This window comes from Suncus etruscus, chromosome 7, assembly GCF_024139225.1.
Source record: "Suncus etruscus isolate mSunEtr1 chromosome 7, mSunEtr1.pri.cur, whole genome shotgun sequence".
Classification (NCBI taxonomy): domain Eukaryota; kingdom Metazoa; phylum Chordata; class Mammalia; order Eulipotyphla; family Soricidae; genus Suncus; species Suncus etruscus.
In genome coordinates this window covers 129,272,458-129,298,929 of record NC_064854.1, presented here as the reverse complement: position 1 = coordinate 129,298,929, position 26,472 = coordinate 129,272,458, and the positions used below count along the sequence as shown (strand labels likewise).

At 39.7% G+C, this 26,472-nt stretch overlaps 1 protein-coding gene across 3 annotated transcripts in view; it reads left to right on the top strand.

Moving 5' to 3' along the window:
• ERC2 (ELKS/RAB6-interacting/CAST family member 2) overlaps window positions 1–26,472 on the top strand; it is a 1,176,444-nt gene that overhangs the window by 220,762 nt on the left and 929,210 nt on the right. For all 3 annotated transcript variants that reach the window (XR_007497514.1, XR_007497513.1, XM_049776157.1), the window contains exon 3: window positions 4,860–5,276. Coding sequence is in view for 1 of the 3 variants with exons in the window: in XM_049776157.1 (XP_049632114.1) it covers window positions 4,860–5,276 (417 nt within the window). In the remaining 2 variants the exon portion in view is untranslated. The remainder of the gene's footprint in view (window positions 1–4,859; window positions 5,277–26,472) is intronic.

Below are 26,472 nucleotides of genomic sequence, written 5' to 3'. Positions count from 1 at the left end.
CTATCTAGAAGATACATTTTGCTTCTTGATAAATCTACAAAATAAAAGTATATATTATAATAACCAGTGAATGAGGAGAACGTGGTGAGGGTGGCTAATTTGAAGAGTTTCTGTATCTTTATGATTTCCTATCTTTTGGTGCTTGTGGTTCCTGCCACCATTCTTTTTTTCCTAGCCCTTATGAAGTCTGTGTCATAGGGGGCCCAGATGTAACAGTGGTTTGAGCAATGTATGGGGTCGTCAGATAACAGATGGTGACCTGGTATAGGTTACTTAACCTCATTGACCTTGGCCTCCTTACCAGTGGGTTGTGAGGATTTAAAAAACTTAGAGCTGTGGTATAGCTGGATCACATGGGAGATTAATTTCATAATGGAATACTATAAAGCCATCAGAAAAAATGAAGTCATGAAATTTGCCTATACATGAATGGACATGGAAATGATTATGCTGAGTAAAATAAGTCAGAGGGAGAGAGATAGACACAGAATAGTCTCACTCATCTTGGGATTAAAAAAAAAGGAAAATATATTACTGTAATAATGCCCAGAGACAATAGAGATGAGGGCTGGAAGAACCATCCCATGATAGGAAGCTTACCACAAAGAGCGGGGAGTGCAGTTAGAGAAATAACTACACTGACAACAATCATGACAATGTCAATGAGTGAGAGAAGTAGAATGTCTATCTCAAAGACAGGCAGGAGGTGGGTGAGGAGGGATATGCGGGCGTTGGTGGTGAGAAGGTTGTACTGGTGAAGGGGGTGTTCTTTTTTATGACTGAAACCCAACTACAAACATGTTTGTAATCATGGTGTTTAAAGATATTATTAAAAAAATAAAAGAACTGTGTGCCTATGTGGTAAGCCATTACACAGTAGTTATTTGTTGTTTCTTTTCCTTATAGGCCTGGCCAGTCTGCACTGGGCTTTCATATTTCCTCTTTTCTTCCCAGTTTTCTTCATGGGGCTGACCTTCTTTTCCCTTAAAGGTTTAGCTTCATCCTGGCTCTTGGTCTTTAGCTTTTAGCCCATGTATCTTTAGCCTGACTTAAATTCACTTTACTCTTCTATCTGCCTGGCTATAACATCAGTCCTAACTCGTATGACTTTATGTGATTGCTATTATCAGTTTCTTTGTTCACATTGATGGTGAAATCTTTCTTTCTTTTAGTTTTTGACATTTCATCTCTATGAGGGGAGATATTGGTTAAAGGTACATTGAATAGATTCATTCTTCTCTTCTCCCTCGCACTTTGTTTTACTCTCCTTTCTTTTCTTTTTTTCTACCAATTTTGTTCCCTTCCCTTCACTCAGAACTGACACTGGCACTTGAGGCAATATACTATTCATGCTATCATCGAATTATTTATTATTATTATTATTATTATTATTATTATTATTATTTATCCTCTCAGGGACCCTGAAAGGTAAACATATTCATTATGAATAACCACATTTTGCAGGTGGAGAGGCAAACCATGAGGGAATTGGAAATTTGTTCACCAAAGGGACAGTCCCCATAGAAAACTCTGTCAATGCTATTGTCTCTGCTCAAAGAATTTTTGGCTTTTATTTTTTTTAAAAAAGATTTCCCTCTGGTTAATCTATGAGCTGAATTTTAAAAAGTCTTAATTTTATTATTCACTCTCAGAAAGTATGATTTCCAGTCTGATTACAGTCATCAGAATTGAATTCATTCAGTTTGTCTCCCAAGAAACCTAGAATGTCTTAAAAATCCAAGTTACTACCAAAGGACAAAAGTGTCATGAACAAGTTGATGTACATGACTTGAAGATGCCTGTGAGTCTTGGTAGCAGCGACATCACTGAGTTGAGTTGAATCAAGGCTGTTGTAGCATCTCTGGACTTGTATTTGGATTTGGTTAAGGGATCTAGTAACTCACATTAATTCTATAAATATCACTTAATTTTGGTGACAGCTATATTAAAATTAATTTACATCCCTTTTTGGGTGTGAAATATATTGGTTTTTGGAGATGTTCCGAAAGTAGTGTGACCAGTGTAGCCTATTTATTCCAAGACTTTTTTTATATTACCACTGGAAAGGAAATTTACTTTTCAGTAGTTTATTTATTCCTAATTCCCCACCTCCAGCCCGTGGCAGTCATTGATTTATTTTCCATGTATGGATTTGCTAATTCTGACCTGTGGAATCACATACCCTTTGGTTTCTTCGTGATTGTGTTTTTCAACAACCACCCACTTTGGAGTCCTGAATTAATGCTTCATTGCTTTGTAAGACTGAAAATATTCTTATTCTATATGATATATCTTGTATTTATCTCATTGATGTGTAGGTTTGTTTCACTTTTTTTGACTAAGCTGAAATAAATAATTTGTTATCGAGTTACCTGGAGAGTGCCTAAATATAACTGTGATATGTCCCTATAATGCTTAATGGAATAATATTTAGCTACTAAGTGCATAAAATAACTGATGCATCATACTGCAGAAAAGACTTAAAGACATGCTAAATGAAAAGAAAATCTTTTATTGCATAATGTTATTGATATCTAGATTTCTAGAATACACATATCAGAGAGACAAAAATAAGTTAATGGTTTCCTGGCCTGAAAATAAGGATAGAGGTGGAATAATAACAAAAGATATGTGGTTTCTTTCTGGGATGATGAAAACGTTTCTACCATATATTTTGTGTCGAATACTTACAGGCAATAGAAACAAAGACCACGAGAGCTGGTCTTTCTTAGGAAACTACTCTGGGATGTGAAAGGATAGGCAACGTGAACACTAAAGCGATATGCTTGATTCCCTGACAGTAACAGTAACAGTAATGTAAACCTCAGAAACTCAAAGAAAAGGCAAAGCCTATTTCATCCTCAAAAAGGCAGGCAAGGAGTAAGGCCACTGGTGAAGGGAAGTGGACATTGGTGAAGGATTGTGTTGAAACATTTGCCTGAAACTCAATCATAGAATAACTTTAAAATTCGCGATTTGATCTCAATAAATACTAAAAATAAATACTAAAAGCCATTACATTTTGCACTTAGACTGACCCTATATTAAATGCCGTATTTTTTCACTATAAGATACAACTGACCATAAGAACCATATAGTTTTAGATGCTCTCCTCCCCTGCACACAGGCTTCAGCTCCAGATGGCATTCTCTTCCATAAGATGCTTCTTTTGGGGGCACATGGGGGGAGTGTATCTTCTGGTACAAAAAATACGGTAAGTGAATTCATGATTCTATTATTAAATATGTACCAGTGACCCAGGGAGATACTGTGGCACAGATGAAAAGAAGGAATACTGTTCCTTCTGACATCTATACAACTTCTCAAAATGGGTTCCTCTATGGAAATTGAACTACAGTAGTATACCCAACCTAGAATGTAAATCAAGAGAGAGCATTGCTCAGTGCTAGTTTCTGGTTATGGACTACTCTAGACAAATGTCAGCCTCCCAGGGGTCAGATGTAGCTTAGATGCGGTGTTATTCATACCTTACGATGCTCAGACTTTACTGCAGGCAGGAGCTAGTCTCGATGTGCTTCTTGAGCCCCCAATTTAGCATCTGTCTGGCCCACAGGCAGACATACATTTGATGAATGAATCACTACTGTTTTGAAAACCTTTTGATTTCTCAAAGACTGAGCGGACTGTTTTCATGCTTTTGGTTTCCAGTTCCTCATTAGCCCTTAGGGTATGGCCCTGGGGGATAATGTTGAATGAATTTTCACCAACAGCCCTTCAAGAAGCTTTTTAATTTGCTAACTGCATAAGTAACTGATAATTTTCCTCTGATTTCACTTACAAAGAGAGACCTGGATAACCTTTTACGAGTATTGCTGTTTTCCTTCCTGATAATGCCCCGGAATCTGAGTTTCTGGGTCAGTGAGAGTTAGGCAAACAAAAAGCAGAATCAACTTCACGTTGGTCTTTCTTTTCTTTTCCTCTTCTTTCTTTTCTTTTTAAAATCCCATTTATCAAACATCAAGTGCTATAGATTCGGTGTAGCTTACGGATCTTTGCTATAATAAGAAATTGTTCTCTGTTTTTCTTTTCTTTCTCTGTGAAGGTATTTTATGTTGATTGAGTTCTTTTTGTTAAATATCCTTTGCTTGCACTGGATTTTTCTTTGTGTTGATTTTTTGCTTCATTTTGTTTCATTTCCCATGCTGTTCAGTTACTGGATGCCAGAAGAACCAAGGTTTGTCCACTCTTCGCAGCTTGTTTGTTTTGCTCAGCACAGCCCACCTATTTGTGTGTTTGAATGTGTTTGTCTCTGTCTGTTCTTGTTCCCTTTGGGTTGCAGATGCAGTAATCCTGTTTGCTAAACCAGTTCAAGGCTTTATTTGTAAAAAAATATAAGTAAATAAATAAAAATTAAGTCCTTGTTTGTGTCTACTTGTGTTGGATGCTATTCCTTTAATTTAAAATGGAGACACATTTATCCCAAAAAATAATGGATAGTAGAATAAAGAACACCTTAGGAAACAGGGCCTACTGAGTCTGAAGCATTGTGGGCATCAAGCAGGTGTGCTTGTGACAGTGTCCCTCGAACCCCGTCCCACTCCCTCAAAACTTTGTAGATGTATACTTTCCCTGTGACTGACACTAATATATCGTTTCTGTGTATGTGTACATTTCTCTACTTTCTAAGACATTCAGAAAGCATCCTCGAATTAATTTCCCTCCCTCCATGTGCTGTCCCATGCTTCTGAAGTCACCCGGAGGACTGGACAGCTGGCCCTCTGGACCTCATGAATAACATTTCATCTTCATAGTGTGGTAGCAGGAAGAAACTGTTGGCATGGCCATTGACTCTCTGTCTCCCCTCTGTCTCCCCTCCTGCTCTATCTTTTTCATCACAGCACCTCCAGTTGACCATCCAGGCCCTTCAGGACGAGCTGCGAACCCAGAGAGACCTCAACCATCTCCTGCAGCAAGAGAGTGGCAACCGGGGAGCTGAGCACTTCACCATTGAGCTCACCGAGGAGAACTTCCGGAGGCTCCAGGCTGAGCATGACAGACAGGCCAAAGAGCTGTTCTTGTTGAGGAAGACTTTGGAGGAAATGGAGCTGAGGATAGAAACTCAGAAACAGACCCTCAATGCCAGAGACGAGTCGATTAAAAAGCTCCTTGAGATGTTACAGAGCAAAGGTTTGCCATCCAAGAGTTTGGAGGATGACAATGAGAGGACGAGGCGAATGGCAGAGGCCGAGTCTCAGGTCAGCCACTTGGAAGTGATTTTAGATCAGAAGGAGAAGGAAAACATACATCTTAGAGAGGTAAGGACATCTACTCTATTTTCTCAAGGTCATATTTTGCCAGTGGGAACCAGGATCGTATAATAATATGCACAGATCGGAAGAGTGTTGATATTAAATACGTTTAAAGACTTAAATTCCCTTGGTCAGTAAGATATTGTCTATAAGTGTCTATAACCTATTGTCTTTTTAATGTTGCATCAGTGTTTTATTGTTTTGCTCACTAAGCATATTTTCATTTTTTAATAATTTTTATTGTGACCAAAGTGAATTATGAATCTTTCAAAATAATATCTAATGTGCATATTTTTATTATTAATCAATAGATATTCAGGATCCAAGCATGTATATGACACTAAATGGTGGTTTTCAGTGTTTTTCCCATGGATGCCCATGGATTCAAGGTCCCTATGCACAGTACAGTTTCCATTTTAATGGTTTATCTCTATGAAAAAATCAAATAGGTGACTAGCAAAATAATTGAACTGAAGTTTTTTTTTTTTTTTTTTGGTTTTTGGTTTTTGGGCCACACCCGATAATGCTCAGGGGTTACTCCTGGCTATGTGCTCAGAAGTTGCTCCTGGCTTGGGGGACCATATGGGACACCGGGGGATCGAACCGCGGTCCGTCCAAGGTTAGCGCAGGCAAGGCAGGCACCTTACCTTTAGCGCCACCGCCCGGCCCTGAACTGAAGTATTTTAATAGAAGATTGGAGGTAAACTGCTGCAAGCTAAATGTATAGATATTTCTGGATAGAATAATAGGATGTACAGACGAGTTTTGAATATTTAAGTTTGAGATAATTTTTGTCTACATTTGCATTAGTCTAGGACGGAATGTTTTGGATTTTTCTGATTAAACATTTTATGCTTGATGGGTTAAGTCATTTGAAGGCCTTTAGAGGTAGACAGACTCTTTGGCTTGACACTACCATTGAATGTTGGACATTCAGATATATGAGAATATCAACTAGATAGAGATTAGAAAAAAATGTAGGTGACAGCCAAGGTTTGGAGATTTTATAGTAGTTTTCAAAAATACCATGTAGGCAAAATGTTGTGAGAGGCATTGATCTTATAGAAAATAGGATGTCATAAATGGCATTAAGTGTGTTTTTAAAGTGTTTTAAGGCAATAAATAAAAATTTCAAAAGGTATTTTCTTCTAGACAAGATATATTTATTGGCATTATAAAACTGTCTTGATGATTAGTTCTTGTGAGTCAATGTTTTGGTTGTCCAGAAAACAATATTTCCAATATTGCAACTTCCAAATTCAGATCTTCCAAGAATTTTATTTTATGATTTAGATTTTATTTGTTTCAGACATTTAAACAGACCTTTGTGTATCTTCAAGCATAATATCCCCCATGCTTATTCTTCATTTTGTTTTTGCCAGGTCTTGGTGTAAAATCTTACTCTAAAAAACTTAGCTTCTATGTTTTGAAATTATATGTGTCGGTTTTATATTGAGAGACTTAAAGAAATGTTCTGCTTGGCCTTTCCAGTTATATTCTACGAGGTTGAATGTGGTATGAAGTCTTTTAATAAGGCTTCCAAGAATTCCTGCATTTTGAAAATTTTGCCTTTGTGTAAACCTCTCTCTTTAAATATAGGTTGATCCTAACAACTTGGTTCTAAATAATAGAACATGGTAATAATAAATAAATGCCAATGTCACCTCAACAAGTAAAACTGTTAGCTCTTTCTTGCTAGTCATCTCTATTGCCATCTCAACTTATGTAATATTTGTGAAGAAGGCTACTATATGGAAGATGCCCACATGATAAAGACCTGAAAGCAAAGGATAGTTAATACCCAGTGAGGAATTTTCAACGAAATGTGTTTGATCTGTGGCAATGCTAAAAGAAAATGGAAAGAAAAGAGATAAAGAAATGTAATAACCACTGGTGATCTTTGAAGTGAATGAGTCTTTCTCCAGCCAAACTTCCTGATAAGATAACAGAATTTGTTGCAGAAAATAAATGCATATTGTTTTAAATTATGGAGGCAATAACAATTGATAGCTAATACAGTGGAATGGAAACTTATCTTACTCCATAGAATTTTAATTTAGTTTACAGACAGGAAGGACAGGTTATGGGCATATGATCATTTTGTAGATATTGATTCTAGATTTTAAAATTTTTGTTGTAATCTCAGAACTATATTTAGGTGCTAAAAATGACATTGCATAGAACAGGGTTCTATTATTCTAGAAACCGCTATCTGTAGCATAGAATTTTATTCCATATGGAGATCTTGTGGTCAGGATGGAGTTCATTCTCAATTATTAAGTTCTAGCAGAGGATGGATAGACGGTGGAGGCCTTTCTCGACTTGGCCCGACACCTACAACCCCTTCAGTCGATGGGTCTCTAGGTGCAGGATGACTGCGAGGAAATGATCCACAGGCAGTCAGATGAAGTTTCAGGAGACATCCAGCTTTATTACAAGACTCTAATCGCCATGTGCTTTTTTCATATGGCCTCTAAACTAAGCAGCCTCTCTCCCTCCTGTGCATTCATCCTGTCTCTGATCTCTCCCTGCAGCATCTGCCTCTCTCCTTCACCCAGGCAACCCCATTGTTACCAACCACAGACCCCTCCCAGCTGAGGGAGGGTCTCACCTTCTATGTAGATAGAGGCATGAGATGTAGGGAGGGGGTAACAATCCTTTAGGTCTTTTGATTCTGCTCTTCAGTAGTACTAATAAATAGAATTTCGTCCTCTAGAACTCAATTGTGTTTGCTTCCACTTAAAAATGAGTTTTAAAACAATTTCATTTGTGCTTTGTGAGAGTCATTGGTCCCACAGTGATGTGGCATTAGATTATTTCAAGCTTTAAACATTAGTCAAAGCACCCACAGAGTGCTATAAAAAACGTAGCTCAGAGGATGGAGAGATAGTGCAGTGGGTAGGGCATTTGTTTTGCATGCGGCTGACCCAGATTTAATCCTTGACATACCATATTATCCTTTAAGTTTTGCCAGGAGTAATTCCTGCGTGCAGAGTCAGGAATTAGCTCTGAATACCACCAGATGTGACCCAAAAAACAAATCAACCACAATAAAAGGAAAAAAAAAGATTTGTTTGTTTAAGGGCTGGCGAGGTGGCGCTAGAGGTAAAGTGTCTGCCTTGCAAGCGCTAGCCAAGGAAGGACCGCGGTTTGATCCTCCGGCGTCCCATATGGTCCCCTCAAGCCAGGGGCAATTTCTGAGTGCTTAGCTAGGAGTAACCCCTGAGCATCAAACGGGCATGGCCCGAAAACAACAACAACAACAAAAAGATTTGTTTAAAAAAAAAAAAGAAAGAAAAGCAAAGAAGGAAAAATGTAGATTAATACATCCATCTGGTTTCCTTGAGCCTTAGGACCAAAGTGAGTGGATAGCACTTTGGTTCATCAGAAGGGAAAATATAAAAAATATTTGTATGTATGTATGTATGCATGAATACATACATGTATATATACACAGATACAGTAAACTAATTTTAAACTTAAACGTATCAAGATATAGAGACCTTAAGGGACCATTTCTAAGAAAATGATTGTATTGATTTGGGGAGTCATCTGTTACATGTTTAGGAATATTTTGATTTTTTTTTGTTTGTTTGAATTTAGGTCACACCTGGTGGTGCTCAGAGGTTACTCCTGGCTCTACATTCAGAAATCACTCATGGCAGGCCTGGGGGACCATATGAGATGCCAGGAATTAAATCTGAGTCAGCTGTGTGCAAGGCAAACACCTACCTACTGTGCTATTGCTCCTGTCCCTTTGATTGTATTTTTAAAGCATTGATCATCTGAAAACTGTAACGATGTGAGAATTTATACTATATAGATCAGTAAATGTTTCTCATTTATTATAGCCCTAAAAGCCCACTTATTATTACACTTCTGAATAAATGCCATTAAATGCTTATCCTCAATACAGGAAGAAGAAACATCGAGGAATTCAAAAGTTAGTTCAAAATATTGATCATGAAGGACTTAAACATACCACCTCCCCCCAAACCAGCTTCTGGCTAGATAATTATGTACCAGATTATGTAAAAATATTTTACATTGATTTATATTTTTAATGCCCTCATTCATTCATTCGGTTATTCATCCATTCCTTTATCCTTTCAATAAATAATATTTGATAATGTTTTGGAAGCAAGCAATGATAACTGACCATTTGATCTTATACTGAAACATGTATCTTGTCAGTGTAAAAAGAACACTAATTCAATGAAGGTGTCATAAAGAACAGAATGAAAACTAGTGGCATAGTGGGGTCGACTTTACATTGGGTAGCCAGGGAGGGCCTCTTGGATGTGTTGGTAACTGTGAACTGAGAGACTCATCTAACAAAAGAGGTAGCCACTGAAGGTCTCAGAAGACTTCCAGTGTCATGCAAAGACTCAAGCCAATGAGGAATATTTTGCCTATTTTATTTGGGAAAAATGGAATCTTTCTTTAAAAAAAATATTTGTTAGGCATTGTGGTTCAGACCCTTTTAAATACAGGACTCTTTAAATGCAAATATGTCACAGGCATTTACAAGAAAGGGAATTTGGGAAGGCAGAATCCTGCCTGTGTTAGTATTCGTGGTAAAGTACTTTAGGAAAGTACTATGCTAGAATATAAAAATTTTTATGACCTACAAAATTTGTCATAATAACAAATAGTTGATTCCCTTGGCGAAATAACTGGGTAGTTTCCTTCATTAGTTATTCTAGAAGACAATGCTTATTGTAAGCTTTTTCCATACTCTGAGTTTTATAATGATCTTGGTCAGGAATTGCTTTTTTTTTTTTTAGTGGAAAAAATGTGGCCGACTACTTTTGGTATTAAATCAGTAAGAATGACCCAGCCTGAATAAAGAAGTTGCCTGACTTCTGCTAATGAAATGAACCTAAGCAGAATTTAAAACTATAATTCAGGTATTAAGTTCATAAAAATATACTTCAGGTATTAAGTTCATGGTGTTCCTAGTTTCTTTTAAATTTAGCATGCTTTGAGCAGGCAAGGGATAGATGGTGTAATGCTGAGAAATGGGGTGTTAGTGGTTTGATGATTCATTCTCAGACAGAGGTGTTGGAGCTCATAGGAACCCCATCTCCTGGAATACTGGCTGTGTTTAGTCTATTGTTTCAGGAGATTTCAGTTGGCAAGAGTTACTAATGAGTAGTTGCACAGGGGGTTTCTTCAGTGTCCTGTTATCTTCAGTGGTCTGGAAAAGGCTGGGGTGAAACCACTTCTTTGCTTGGCAAGAAACAACAACAAAAAGATTATGATCTCAGCTTCTTTGAAAGACCAAAAACCATTGCCCAGAAAAGTACAATTGATGTGCTAATGTGAGCTGAAGTGTTGGCCTAACCTCAACATTACTCACCGGTGTCATCTGAAGCTTTTGGATACAGGTTGATTTGATAAGACATTGTTAGATGTGGTAATAGTTTACCTTGCTCTGAAGCCTTTTCTGCAAAGAACACGTTGTTCCATGTAAAGGCTTTAGTAATCAAGTACCCAAAATATTACTGATCTCATTTCTAAAAAGTGGTTTATGTATGAGGATTCTCTTTATTTAGTTCCTTAATGTTTTCTTGGCAGATCCTTAGAAGGAAATCAGGAGTCTTTGGACTCATTGTATTGTTAGATCCTGGAAGGGACACACTATATGTTTTGTGGCCTGCTGATCTCCTAGGCTAATTTCCTCAGGCACACAGCCTCTTTCTTTGATAGCAAGGTTTGAAGACCACAGTTGCTACTAGTGTAGGATTAAAAAAAAAAAAGGCTAGAACTTCGTGACACCAAGTAGAGGCTTACCTCCATGCTGGAAGGTGGGGGAAAGACAATGATGCTGGTAAGGCATGAATTCTTGATCTCTCGTTTATTAATTGAGGTTGTCTTTAGGTCTGTGGGAAATTAAGCACAGCCAAGTCAAGACCTTGAAGTTGTATTTTGTTTGTGTATTTTTGGGGCCACATCTGGCTGTGCACAGGGTTTATTGCTGGCTCGGCATACAGGGATCAATCCTGGCAAAGCTTAAGGGAACTTATGGAGAATTGAATCTGGGTTGGTCCAGAGCAAGGCAAGTGCCTTACCCTCTGTACTATATCTCTCTGGTTCCAAGTCCTAAGAGCTCTTTGCTCAGGCTCTGTAGATGTAACTCCCAGTAGACCACTTGCCTTGTCTGTGTGAGGTCTTGGGTAATTTTTGTCCAAACTTCCAAACTCCACGTTAGTCTCCACCTCTCAAAACCATTAGCTCCCTTTCTTTATTTAGTAAATGCTTGTCTCTGATTCTGTAGTCTGAGCCATAGTTTTGCCAACGTAGGCATTTCTATTCTGAAACTATAGCTTCAGTACATTCTACATCTCCTAACAAACTAACCATGGGAAATACTCAACCACAAACGACTATAAAAAGAACATTTACATATCCAATTAAAAAAAATACAGACTACCCCTAACAATAGTGGAGGGGAGAGGATTTTGGATTCGGTTTGGATGGGCAAATGAGGACTGAGGACTTATTTCTGGTGATTCTGGGAATCTCATGCCTAAGGATGAGATCCGAATAGGTTGGTACTTGGTCTAAAGATACTAAGATTAAGTTGTTTCGTGCTGGGTATTGAACTCTGGGCCTCACATATACTAGGTAGGAGACCTCCCTAATAAGCTATCTCCCTGATTCCACTATAATACAGTCTTTCATAAGAATTGCTTCCTAAATATATTATAAAAACTAACAGTTGCTGGAAATTTTATTTTTTGGGGGGGTACACATAAATGATTTGCATCACTTAAAGTATTATGCTTGGAGGTCATTTCCAACAGTACTCAGAGGACCATTTAGTGCTGGGTATTGATCCAGGACTTTTTACATGAAACCCTGTATTCTGCCTCTTTCTGGCCTTGTTGCCAATTTGTGCAAAATATCTTGCCTGAGCAGTATATTCCATCAATATTCTTAGGGCTTAAATATCTGTACATACCCAATAATTATTTGGAAGAGCGAAAAAAATCAATTTAATGTTTTGAGAATTGTTCTGTGATTTACCTTGCTGATATTCATGACAATTGTCAAAGTGACATGGTCTTTGTTTTCTGTCATGTGCTTATTTCAATAAAGAGTTGAACCTTCAGATTTTAATTCTTTTTTTGTTTCTTTGTTTTTGTTTTGCTTTTGTTTTTGGGCCACACCCAGCAGTGCTCGGGTTACTCCTGGCTTTGCACTCAGAAATCCTTCTGGGGCTCGGAGGACCTTATGGGATGCCTGGAATTGAACCCGGGTTCATCTCCTGGATCAACTGACAACATGAGTTCAAGACATATGCCCTACCATTGTGCTCTCCCTGGTCCCTGGCCCCCGATTTTAATTCTCAATTTGAGTCTCTTTCTTTCTTTCTTTCTCTCTCTCTTTCTTTCTCTCTCTCTCTCTCTCTCTCTCTCTCTCTTTCTTTCTCTCTCTCTTTCTCTCTCTCTCTCTCTCTCTCTCTCTCTCTCTCCTTTCTTTCTTTCTTTCTTTCTTTCTTTCTTTCTTTCTTTCTTTCTTTCTTTCTTTCTTTCTTTCTTTCTTTCTTTCTTTCTTTCTTTCTTTTTTCTTTCTTTCTTTCTTTCTTTCTTTCTTTCTTTCTTTCTTTCTTTCTTTCTTTCTTTTTCTTCTTTCTTTCTTTCTCTTCTTTTCTTTCTTCTTTCTTTCTTCTTTCTTTCTTTCTTTTCTTTTCTTTCTTTATCTTTCTTTCTTTTCTTTCTTTCTTTTGGTTTTTGGGCCACACCCAGTAACGCTCAGGGTTACTCCTGGCTATGCGCTCAGAATGTTGCTCCTGGCTTGGGGACCATATGGGACGCCGGGGGATCGAACTGTGGTCCGTCCAAGCTACGCTAGGCAAGGCAGGCACCTTACCTCTTGCGCCCACCGCCCGGCCCCTCTTTCTTTCTTTCTTTTTTCTTTCTTACTTTCTTTCTTTCTTTCTCTTTCTTTCTTTCTTTCTTTTCTTTCTTTCTTTCTTTCTTATCTTCTTTCTTTCTTTCTTTCTTTCTTTTTTTCTTTCTTTCTTTCTTTCTTTCTTTCTTTCTTTCTTTCTTTCTTTCTTCTTTCTTTCTCTTTCTTTCTTCTTTCTTTCTTCTCTTTCTTCTTCTTTCTTTCTTTCTTCTTCTTTCTTTCTTTCTTTCTTTCTTTCTTCTCTTTCTTTCTTTCTTTATTTCTTTCTTTCTTTCTTTCTTTCTTTCCTTTCTTTCTTTCTTTCTTTCCTTTTCTTTCTTTCTTTCTTTCTTTCTTTCTTTCTTCCCTCTCCTCACTTTTCTCTCTACCCTTTCTTTTTTATTGGACTTTATTGGGCACAAATTGGAGATCCATATGTCTGATTGTTATGGGCACCAGGTTGGCAAGTTTGTGATTTGCTTAGGGATTCCTTTGGTCAATGAGAGGAACACTTCATATTTATCAAGGCTTATTTTGTCCCAGATGCCATTTTATGAGTGAATACTTTATCATCTCCATTACCTAAGTATAGAAACCAAGACAGAAATAAGTAATTTCCCTCAATAATACACTGCAAGCGCAGAAGCCAAGATCAGAACCTGAGAAATCTGGTGCTGAAATCTACATTTGTTGTTTACATGTTTTCTGTGGTACACTTGCTGCCACTTCTGGGGTGCAGAGCACATAAAGAGGACCCGAGGAACACTATTGGTGCCCAATCAACAACTGGTCTCACCTCTGATTGGGTTGGTTTTCAAAGTTAGGAGGAATTTTAATGCATGGAGGTGGTAGAGAAACAAGATTGAAAGGGATGTGGCCATATCAGGTTTTAGAAATGAAATGGTGGGGAACTTGGGAGAACAGCAAACTTAAAGCAACCTTAATTCTGTTTTTCAGAAAAAGGAAATAATACTGAATAGTAGTTTGAGGTCAATCACTGAACACTCTCAGCCTCTGACCTAAGAGATTGTTCTTACCTTACTTGGTTCTTGGCAACCTTTGAAAGAATTTGCTTTGGAGAATGGGATGACTCAGAAAGATTGTGAACACTAGTTGCTGATCTGGAAGGCCAGAGACTAAAATCATGGTGGCAAATTGGAAGGATTCTTTGACTATTAGATGACTGAGTGTCTGACTCTGGAGGGGGACCAAAGCATTGAAGGGAGAGGCATCCCTCTCTGCTGGCAAGGCAATAATGCTTGGTAACCGGTGTTGGTGGCTGCAAAACCATGTGTCAGGTCTGGGAGATTGGGTATTGCTTATGGAGGGATAGTGGGCAGGAGAGAGTCATTAGCTGGAAGGGTTGGGTTAAGGAAAGACTTTGGATGTGAGGTTGATGAAAATTTTGTGTAGCAGTACAACTGTTGTCAGTGGGAGAGGTGGATACCCCAAAGAAGCAGTGTTCCTGGGTGTCTCACAAAATGTTGCAGGTCATCTGACTGTTGTTTATTGTGCCTAGTGATGTAGATGTCTTGGGTGAATTGGGGAGAGAGATTGGTGGCAGACTCTGGAGAGAATGATACTGCCTTCCTGATGCAACTACTTTCGTTTTCCTGAGGAGTGTTTGCATGGGATTTTCACTCTATGTGTTCACCATACAGGAGTCTCCCCACTCACCCTCACCCCGAGTTTTTGTGAACCGTGGTCTCAGGCTGTAGTAAGGAGTTGCTCTTTGCAGGAAAAGGTTCCCAGCTCCTATGTCTGTTGTCTAACCTCATAGGAAAGGCTATCAGGACAGAGACAAATAGTGAAGTAAAATATCTTTATTTAGGAAATACAAGGAAAGAGACAGGGAGATAGAGACAACAGGACAGCAAGCAAGTGAGAAGAGAAGAGAGAAAAAGAGAAGAGTGGAGGGGGGAATGCGGAAGGTCCATATCGCAAAATGAGATGCAAGGGAATCCAAAGATGGAAATCCTCCCTGCTTGCCTTTGTGAAGTTAACTAATTTCACTTATTTATTACTTATAAACAAATCTTACTAAATTATAACTAATTTCACTTAATCATAATATATAATATATAGGGATATATTATATATAAAACAATCTGCCTTGACTGACCTTTCTATACATAAGAGTCCTTCCAAGCTCTTCCACTTGCCAATAACCTAGAAATAGACTCTTACCTAGATGGTTGTTAAGAGGCAGAGCTTGGGAAATTTTGGTGGTGGTCTTATCCTTGGCCACATTCTTATCCTATTGCCCTTCATTCTTTTTTTGGGGGGGTTGGGGCCACACTCGGTGACACTCAGTGATTACTGCTGGCTATGTACTCAGAAATCGCTCCTGGCTTGGGGGACCACATGGGATGCTGGAGATCAAACCAAGGCCCTTCCTGTGCTAGTGGCTTACAAGGCCCTACCACTACTCTATCACTCTAGCCCTTTGTTTTTGCTGGAGCTTTTGTCTTCAGTATTCTGAGCTGATGCTGCAGTCTTGGTTTCTGCATCTCCAAGGGAATTCTGGCCTTCATTGTTTTAGGCTGGTACCTGAGTAGTTGATTTATACTTATTTGTTTATTTATTTATTTCTGAGTTAACCCCTTTCATCCATATTGTCGGGAATCACCTGTCTTCCTGTCTGCTTCACAACCAAGATTGAGAATATGGTTGAGGTAATGATTGTAAATTTCTGCCTAAGGGCATAAGGTATTTCTGAGCATTGGTCACATTTTTGTTGTTCTTTACATGTTTACATAGTATTTAGACGTTTGTGAACCCCTAATTGTATGACCATTCTTAAACCTGCCTTTTAGTAGACTGTTCAGTCTACTTTGACTTATGACGAGTTCCTAGGTATCACCTACTTCTTCATGCCTCATTTCTTGAGAAAACAGTTAATTTTAAATATGGTATATCTTGGTGCTGGAGCAGTGGTGCAAGTGGGAAGGTGTCTGCCTTGCACGTGCTAGACTAGGACGAACTGAGGTTTGTTCCCCTGGCTTTCCATATGGTCCCCCCAGCCAGGAGCTATTTCTGACCTAATAACCAGGAGTAACCCCTGAGTGTCACCGGCTATGGCCCCAAACAAAACAAAACAAGTAAATATGATATATCTTTTGAGATTATATTGAATTTTTGTTATCTGATGCTACTTAATCCTTATTCTTTTTTTCCCTCTCCAAGTATCTCTGTAAGGTGGGCACCAAAGAAACATCCTGATTTGATCTTTTTTTTTTTTTTTTGAGGAGGAGGAGGAGGGGTTGGCCCACATGCCAAGGCACTCAGGGGTTACTCCTGGCTCTGTGCTCAGAAATTGCTCCTGGCAGGCTCAGGGGACCATATGGGATGCCAGGAATCAAATCTGGGTCTGTCCCGGGTCAGCTGCATGCAAGGCAAATGCCCCACTGCTATGCTATCCCTTTGGCCCCCTCCTGATTTGATCTTAACCTGGGACCCTGCTTAACAATACCCCCAACCCACAATCTGGACTCTTGGATCCTGGCACATTTAATGAGGAAGGAAGGTGTTCATTTCTATCTCGTATCCTTTGCCCTATCTTTAAATTTGGAGCCATTCCTTTAAGTTAGCGGCATGCTAACTTAAAACGGTTCAGGTTTTGCCCGATATTGATTGGAAGGAGTGTAATTGGTTTCCTCTTACAGTAATAGATGCTGGTGGTTCCCCAGGGAGCCATCAGACACAGGGCATTCTGGAAGCTGCTGAGAAAGGAAAGTGGCTAGGAAGTGGGGATGGGGGTGGGACATCTGCATGGGGAGCACTAGAGAGGGGGGAGCATGTCTGGAGGGAGATTCTCCTGTACCTCATGACTCCCCCTTGCTCTCTTTCTGCTTTCCCTCGAGTGTGACTGACTACTGTTGGAAAAATCGTTCAGTTGTTCACTTATCAAAATCCCCCCTCCTTGTCATTTGGTGTCAAACAGCACATCACAGATCCAGACCCAGGAGTAGGGTTGGAAAAACCCCAAGTGGCTCCAGAGAGACTTTGTGGTGCCTTGTACTCATGGGTGGCAGCAATGATAAAGACTCTGGCTTAGCTCTACCGCCACCCCACCCTGGTGTGTGGAAACATGAACTACTGTCTTCTACAGTAACTTACAGAACACATCCCATTTTAACAGTCCAATGTTCCATGTCACTCCATGAGCCTTGGATACTTAGAGACTTGGAGGAATTTTCCTTTTACTGGTGTGCTGTCCTAATCACTTTCTGGGGAGAGCTATTTCCTGCCTGTCCCCTGTCACTCCGAGGCTCTGGTGGTTTCCTGTTTCTTGGATGAGGTGATTGAGGCATAGAATATCGAGGTGTCTGTCTAGGATTTCTCCTCAGGTAAGCAACAGAGGTGAGATTCAAACTGGGGCAACAGCTTGTTCCTAACCAATTCTCAACATTTACAGACCTTTCATCCAAAACGCCCTGTGCATGGGGCCAGAGTGATAGTAATAGCAGGTAGGGCATTTGCTTCACATGCAGCCTACTTGGGTTTGAGTACTGCTAGCAGTAATTTTTGAGTGGAGAGCCAGAAGTAACCTGGTATAGTACCCCCATATCCCCACAAAAAGCCCTGTGCAGGTCATACGAGAGAATTCATCAACTGGCTTTTTGTTCAGGGATATTCTGAAGAAGGAAGAAGAAGAAAGAAGAAGAAGAAGAAGAAAAAGAAGAAGAAGAAGAAGAAGGAGGAGGAGGAGGAGGAGGAGGAGGAAGAAAGAGAGAAGGAAGAAGGAGGGAAATGCAAAGGAAAACTAACAACAAAATACCAGTTCAGATCATTCTTTGTTGTGGTATTATCCTGAGCATTATAGAATATTTAGCAGCCTCTTGGGGCTTTACCCACTAGATATCAATAGTACACCTGGCCATCCACTTTCAACAACCAAATATATCTGCAGATCTTACAACTCATCCCATGGGGGAAAGAAATGGCTCAGGATGTGGGCTGCTGCCATTGAGTTGAGTGACCTATTGTGGAGGCTGGCCCATATTCGTAACACATACAGGAATTCCAAATCCCACCTGCTGGAGACTTTGCTTTACTATGGAAAGGCAGCTCAGACCACAATACTTCCTTTTCATTTGTTTATGTTATTATTTTTTTTACCATGAGTGCCGAAAGCTTATTCCTATGAGCCACCTATGGCTTGGTGGATCATTCTTGCATGCCAGGGATAGAACCAGGGTTGACTTCATAAGAGGCAAGAACCCTATCCTCTATATTTCTCTGGCCCCAACCATTATACTTCTTGACTCAATGACTGAGCCCAGAGGCCTGAGCTAGGAAATAGTATTACGTGTGCTGAGGAGAGATGAGGGTAGGATTTAGCCTGATAAAAAGCTGTAATATATATTCACATATATTTATCTACATATTAATTTATCTACATATAAATATATGTTAACATATATTTATATACATGTATATATGTATATATTCATACAGGGAGTGGGGAGGGTTGGGAGTTCCTGATTAAGATCTGAGATAAGGAGTAAAGTTCGATTTTATTGGGGAGTTGGAGGAGTCACACCTGGCGGTACTCTAGGGATCATGCAATGTTGGGAATCAAACCCAAGCCTCCTGCATGTGAACTTTGAACTCCAGTCCTTTGACCCCTCTCCTGGTAAACTTCACTGTTGGTGACCAGATTCTTGCTACTCATTTACAGCTTCATTTCACAGTAGAGGTTGTCATTCTGGCTTTCCCCAATGCCCCTTCTGTTTTTTATATAAACAGTTCTCTATACAAACTGCTCTAACTCTCCTGCCCTCTAACCACCTACACCTCCCCCACCAAACTTCAGAGTAATTTTGGAATGTGAAGGTTTTATCATGTGGAAATGTAGTACAGATGTTCCCCCTTTCAAAAATTGTGGCCACACATGCTTTACTCGAAAGTACTATTAAGTATTTTTATTATTACCATTAAAAAAATCTTGCCTCGAGCAGAGTCTTGCTAAATCTCAAGTGAAAGCAAATATTAAAATAGCAACAAGTATTTATTCCTATCACACTTAAAAATCTCAACTCCTATTTGGCTTTCTGTGTAATTGAAACCTTTACTTTTAGGACCCATTTAGCCAAGTCCTCTCTTTTAACCCTCTCTTCCTGATTTTTAAGTTCAAGAATGTAAGAGTTTGTTCACTATTGTTCTGCTTCCTCCAAATTTTCTCTCAATTTTAGTCTTTTTTTTTTTATGGGTCACACCCGGAGTGCTCAGAGGTTACTCCTGGCTCTATGCTCAGAAATCGCCCCTGGCAGGCACCGGGGACCATATGGGATGCCAGGATTTGAACCACTGTTCTTCTGCTTACAAGACAATGCCTTACCCTCATGCTATCTCTCCGGCCCCAATTTTAGTCTTTGTCTTTATTCTGCATTTGTATAATTTGGAACTCCAACTGATTACCTGATAACATTTATTGGGAGGATTTGGACTGCCAATGTAAATTAGTTGCTGCAGGTTTTTCAAAGTTATTTAATAATGGCACAAAGTTCTCTGCATATCAAGAAGCCCATCAACTTGGGGCTGAGTTTCCATGTTCAAGTCTTATTCACTGTGTCCAGGGTCATTTACCCAGGAAGTACTTTATCAACATTCAGCCATCCCCCATACAAAAATCTATTTATGGAGATTAGCTATCACTTTAGCCTTAATTTATATTGTGTTTATTGGTGCCACTTTGCCTTTTTATTTGCTGGCACAGTTCTCCAAATAGTTGCTAAAAAGCAAACCTCTTTTCATTTCATCACTGATGATGGAATCAAGAGATCCTGTACCATCTATATCCACATTTTAGTGTGTTGGTAAATAGTCCTGATTTAGAACAATGAACCATTAAAATTTTATTTTTACTAGTAGGGTATACCTGATGTGCTGGGGGCTGCTCCTGACTCTGTGCTCCAGGGTGGTTTCCAGTGGTGACTGAAGACTCTGTGGTACCAGGAATTAAAAATAGGTCTCCTGCAGGCAAAATATGAACTCTAGTTCTTTGATCTGATATCTCACCCCAGAAAAAAATATCTTCTTTAAAATAGTGTTTTTCCCCCCTCGATGCAAACAGGAATGTGTTGCAAGGTGATCTTTTAACAGAGGACATCTGTGACATTAGGGCAGGCTCTGTAGAATAAGCAAGAGACCAGACTAGAATGTATCATAGATAGCAGAAATAACTCCATTTAGGTATGACACTGTGCTTTAAATTTTCCTTATTTTGTAGGGGGAGATTTGGGTCACACCTGGCAGTGCTTAGGATTTATTCTTGGCTCTGTGTTCAGGGATTGCTCTTGATGGTGCTCATGGGACCACATGTGGTGGTAGGGATTCCAACTGAGATCTGCCATGTGCAAGGCAAATACCTTAACCTCTTGCATTATTCCTCTAGCTACTCCACTTTATTTTTATGATACCTACCAATAGTGTTTCAACATCAATCAACTGTCTCTGTTGAAATACTTTTATGATACATGTCAAGATTTAGATTATTAATTTTTTTTTTTTTGGTTTTTGAGGCACACTCGGTGACGCTCAGAGGTTACTCCTGGCTCTGCTCTCAGAAATTGCTCCTGTCTTGGAGGACTATATGGGACACCAGGGATTGAACCGAGGTCCATCCTAGATTAGCCACGTTAAAGGCAAATGCCCTACTGCTGCACTATCGCTCCAGGCCCAAGACTTAGATATTTTTAAGGTCTCAAACCTTAGTTGCTTTAAAACAAAAAATAAATCAAAACAGCAGGTTCTTTTCTAGTACCACATTGATAACTTAAAATACCAGACTCAAACCTCAGGGGGTCACCTTGCCAGTGACAATAAGAGTTTAGGGGAGACCCAAGGATGCTTTTACAGAGCAAGAACTTTTGAAATGTTGAAAATAGGATGAATTAGGATTATCTAGAGGACATGATACTTTTTTTGGGCATGGGTAGAGGGGAAAACATTCATGCTCAGGGGTTACGGCTCTGCACTCAGGAATTGCTCCTGGCAAGCTTGGGAGACCATATGGGAATCAGGGGATTATCCTGGCTCATCTGTGTACAAGGCAAAACAGCCTACTTGTTGCACTATTGCTCCAGTCCCTATATACAAAAAATGTGTGTGTGTGTGTGTGTGTGTGTTTTGGGGTCATACTTGGCAGCGTTCAGGTCTTACTTTTGGCACTCTGCTCAGGGATCAGTCCTGGTGGTCCTTTGCAGTGCTGGGGATTAAAATAAGGTCAGGCTCATGCAAGGCACCTTGACCACTGTATAATATCTGAAGGCTAAAGAGACCTTTCTTGAGGAACTCACTTTCTTTCTCCCATATTTTTCAGGCTGTGGCTATTTGCCTAGTTGTCTCAGACACAAATAATATACTTCTTGCCTAGAAGACTCAAGGTTACTGGTACAAGTGATAATTTTTCCTGAAGTCACAGCAGCATCCTAAAGAATCTATAGTATTATGTATCTGAAAATTATCATGTTGCTAAAGGTTTATGGAATCTAGGAGGTCTTGGCAGTCTGCTGGAAAGGCATAAGCCATCACCATAAACATTGCTTTTAAAATGGAAGAACTGGGGTAGGAGTGATAGTATAACAAGTAGGGCATTTGCAGGAAACAACCAACATGGGTTGGACCTCTGGTACCCCATATGGCCCATATGGAGGGAACCCTGAGCATAGAGTCAGAAGTAAGCCCTGAGAACTGCTGGTGTGGCCCCAAAACATCAAAACAAACCAAAACAAATACCAAAAAGGAATGACTTTAGGTGCAGGTATAAAGTTTAGTGCTCCCTTCAGTTGCTACCCAGAGTAACTGTGTAGGTGCTGGTATTGTTCCATTAATCTTAGAGACTATGGTTGAGGGTGTAGTTTAGTGGTAGAGCTATTGATCCTAGGTTGGATCCCTAGTACTGAAAAAAAATTAGGGCACTTAAGTAACTAGCCTCACAACTCAAGGGACTTCACCTTAGAAATGAGAACCACTGTATCATCTACTGTTTGGTAGAAAAAAAAGTAACTTCTAGTCATTTCTTCCTACCCAGTTCCTTATTTTTCTCAAATTTGTTTTCTTTGAAACTTTCTTTTTCTATTTAATTTTCTCATCTGGTTTCTATTATGACATCATTTGAAATCTTTCTCTTAATATGTTGATTCTTTTGCTCTTTTATACTAGCTTCAGTCATTTTGTTTCCTTTGTGTTTTTATTTGCATTGCATTTAGGGTTAATTGTCTTTGTTGTCATATTCTAAGTGGGAGTTCTGTGTTGCATCAAGCCCTTAGGATGGACTTGGATGGTGGATGGAGATGGAGGCCTTTCTCTGCCGTCCCAGGCCACGTGGCTCTGCAACCCCCTTTAGCCGGAGGGTATCTGGGTCTATGAAAGCGACAGGTATTGAACTCACTCACAGGTAGGCTTCCAGAGAGATGACATCTTTATTCAGCCCTAGCCAACAAATGTGGCTGCTAACCATTTATGCATGCCATTCTTAGCTTGCCCTGCATCTTTATTTTTTATTTTTTTGGTTTTTGGGCCACACGTGTTTGACACTTAGGGGTTACTCCTGGCTATGTGCTCAGAAATCGCCCCTGGCTTGGGGGGACCATATGGGATGCTGGGGGATCAACCCATGGTCTGTCCTACACTAGCGCTTGCAAGGCAGACACCTTATTGCCCTGCGTCTTAACTTCTTTCAGCCATCTTCTCTCTGACCTCCATGCTGGCAAAGACCAAAAACCCCCAGTCCCCTGGGTCAAAGCCCTTATCTCACCTTTCCAAGAACCTTCCCAGGAATGGGCGGGGTTTTGCAGGTAAGAGCAGGTTACACAGGAAGAATGGGAGGATGGGGCCACATCTACCCCTCCTTTTATTTTTTACATAAAGACAAAAGGCATAAGTTATGTGACTTCCGCCTATATCCAAAGGTGGGTCATATTTCCATAGCAACAATGTAATAAAGTGAAAATTAACATACCAGCCCTTTTCTTTTTTTTTTTTTTTTTAATATAATTTTTATTTTGATCATAGTGGCTTACATATTGTTGACAATAATATTTTAGGTACATATTTACATAAAATCAGGGGGGATTCCCATCCCCAAATTGTCCTCCCTACACCCCCGTTTCTGTCTTACCTCCCATTTCCTCTTCCCTCACCCCCAGGGCGGCTAGAATATGTGGTCCCCTCTGTCTCTAACCAACTACATAGTAGTCTTGCATCAGTTTGGTCTTGATGCCTCCCTTATTTCCCCCTCTAAGTAGGGGCAGGGGTAGCTAGTTCAAGTTGCGTGGTTTTGCCTGAAAAAGAGAAAATAAATAAACCGGGGTAAGAGTTTAATACCCCGAAAATGGGCAGAATCCTTCTAGAGGTTCTCATCATCGATTTGGGAAATGAAGGAGAAAAAGAAGTTGAAACACTCCACCAGTACCAAAAGAAGTGTCAAATATCCAGTGAGAACTCCAGCTATAACGATAAGCACCACAAAAAAACAGATAAAAAACAAACCAAAACAAACTAAAAACAAACACAAACAAACAAAAAACACGCCGTGGTCTTGAAATAAGAAACATGGCGTAGCACATAACGAAAGAAAAGAAAGGAAGAGAAAGAAAAGAAAAAAAAAAAAAGAATAATTGGGGCCAACAATTTCAATAATCACATCCAAACTGAGGAATCGACCAAAATAGCTAGGTAAATAAAAATAATAATAACAATAATAAATGAAGGTAAGATATATATATATATATATATATATATACATAACCAAGGTTTTGTGTTTTTTGTATTTTTTTTTTCCCTCCTGCCCTGGCACAGTAAATATTGGGGTCATTCGAAAAGGAATTCACTTGCCCTATAAGATATGGGGTTTCTCTGTCCTTGGAGTATACTGTCATGGAATCAGCTCTAGTCTTTGCTCAGGATCATTACTCTCCAGGTTGTGTTTTTTTTTTTTTTTTTTTTTTTTTTTTTGGTGTGTGGAAGGCTTCTGCTCTGTCCAGTGTGATACCGTCAGAGCTCTGTGTTTAGCAGTCCCAGTATCTGTACATATCCTGAGGTGGGACTTATGGTGAAGTCAGTCTTTGTGAATCTAGAGGTTCTGTTACCTCAGTGCCATTTTAATCCATCTTCTGTGGTTGGTGATCTTGGTCTTTGCGCTGAACCTAGGAAGGCATCTAGGATAGCGTCTTTCTTTGTTCTTCCAGAAGCCCCTTTCCGTTACAATTGTCTCTGCCGGACCTTTGGGACTGGGGATCATGCTTATTGTGCAGGTCTTAGTTCAAACCCTAGACTAGGGCTTTTTTATTGGTCCCAAGATGTATATAGTCTGGTCGTGGTTCTAGTATCCAGTCATCTGTAAATCACGATCTTGGCTTTTGGACCTACCAAAGGGTGCCGCGTCTTCTGGTTTTGTCTTGTCGTTAGCTGGTGAGGTAGGCTAAACTGCTCTAAGGTCAAGTTGTTCACATTTTCCTCATTGTCGAGATATCATGTTAGAGCTGGCCCTTGTTGTTGACCCTGCAGTAATAAGGCTGTCCCAGATGGAGATTGTTTCTTACAGCTGTTGTGAGGAGCTGTGCCGTTTCTATGTCTGGGATCCAGGGTTCAAGGCTGGTTGAATGGTATCTAATCACCTGAGGTCTAAGTTGATTCCACTTGACATATTTTCAAGGTAGGAGATAACCCTGTATTGTAAACAACTATGAGTTCCTATCTCTAGTAGATAAGAGCTCTTTTTTTTTTTTAAATATGTAAGATTTCCCCTTTATTTAGTGTGCCTTTGCAGGGGGAAGTGGTGCTCCATTATATGTCGGAGTATTTGGGGTGGACAGAGTGGGTAACAGAGATAGGTCACATACCCAAAGACGATTAAAAAAAAAAAAAAAAAAAAGGAAATAAAAGTGTATGTGCCCACAAATGTATATGTAAGGCAAACATTTAAATAAATAAGTTAATTAAAAAAAATAAAAAAAATAAAATGAGTTAGCGAAGTTTTTAAAGGACCAACGTGGTGCAAAAGACTACTTTGCATTTGGGAGAGAACAGGTAAAGAGTTGGTGTATTACAGGTCTTATGCCTATGTTGGAAGTACAGTTTTCCCATTGTCTTTTGGATTTTTCTTGTGGTGTGTGGGTTCCCAGGCATCTTCCAATCACACCCCCTGCCCCCCTTCAGATTGGTAAAAATTTGCAGCTGGGAGGTCTTGGAAGAGTTCTTGCATTGGGGATACTATTGGACCTAAGTCCGGTTTCAAGAAACAGTCCACGTTAGGGGGAGTTGGTAGGGAGGGTCTCGCAGCATGTGTCCACAGGGGAGTTGGCTGTCTTTTCTTGCAGGAGACGATGTGTGGGTTCGGTTGGGTGTCCCCTCGCCTGGGTGCTGGGTACTGGTTCATTGGGTAGGAGGTCGATCTTGATGCCTAAAAGATTAAGGACTGAGGGTGGAGAGTTTTAATATGGTGGGAGATCTGGATGGGATTGAGGGGTGAAGGGATAGTTGGATTTCCGGGGGGGAGAAAGGGGAAGGTATATGGGAGGGGTATGAAGGAAGAGAAAAGAGAAAATACCGTAGAAAGGGAGAAGAGAAAGGGAAAAAAGTAAAGAGAAGAGTAGAAGAGAAAAAGAAAAGAGAAGAGAAAAAAATAGAGAGAAGAAAGGAGAGAATAGCAAGGGAATGCTGGTTTGGTTGAATGTGTTCGATGACTAGAGCCTGTAGTTTAGGTCTGTACATCGCAGGTACTGCTTTGGTGGTCTGACTGGTCACGTGCTTCGATTCCTAAAAGAAGGTTTAACCTAGAGATAAAGTGTATGTTAAAGAGTTTTCTCGTGGCCGTCTCATAGTGCAAGCAAGGTATGGTATCTCGTGTGGTATCCCGAATTGCCATCTTAGTTTGTCCGCCCTTTGTATCTAAGGGCGCCTGTGGAAAGAAAAGCTGAGAGGTTATTTTTAAAATATAGTAAGGTAAAGGGATTAAAACGTAGTGTTATGGTATGTTGCCATCGCATTCCGTGATTTCCCGTGGTGTTCTATACTTGTGTTCCTGTTTACGATCTCTAAGGGATTATTGTGGGCCTTTGTTGTAGGAGTCTGGTTACATACCTGTTCTCTCCATGTTGCTGTTTCTGTTGTTGCTGTTTTCCTTGTGGTATAATGTGCAGTCAAGAGTTTGCATTGTTCCTTTTTCATGTATTTTGGACACTGCTCCCACGTATATGTTGACTATTACAGTGATCGGAGTTTCTACCCTGTTAAACCCTGTTATATGCTTGTTAGGTATTAGTTGTGTATAAAATATATGTTCTAGGTGTTTCAGAAT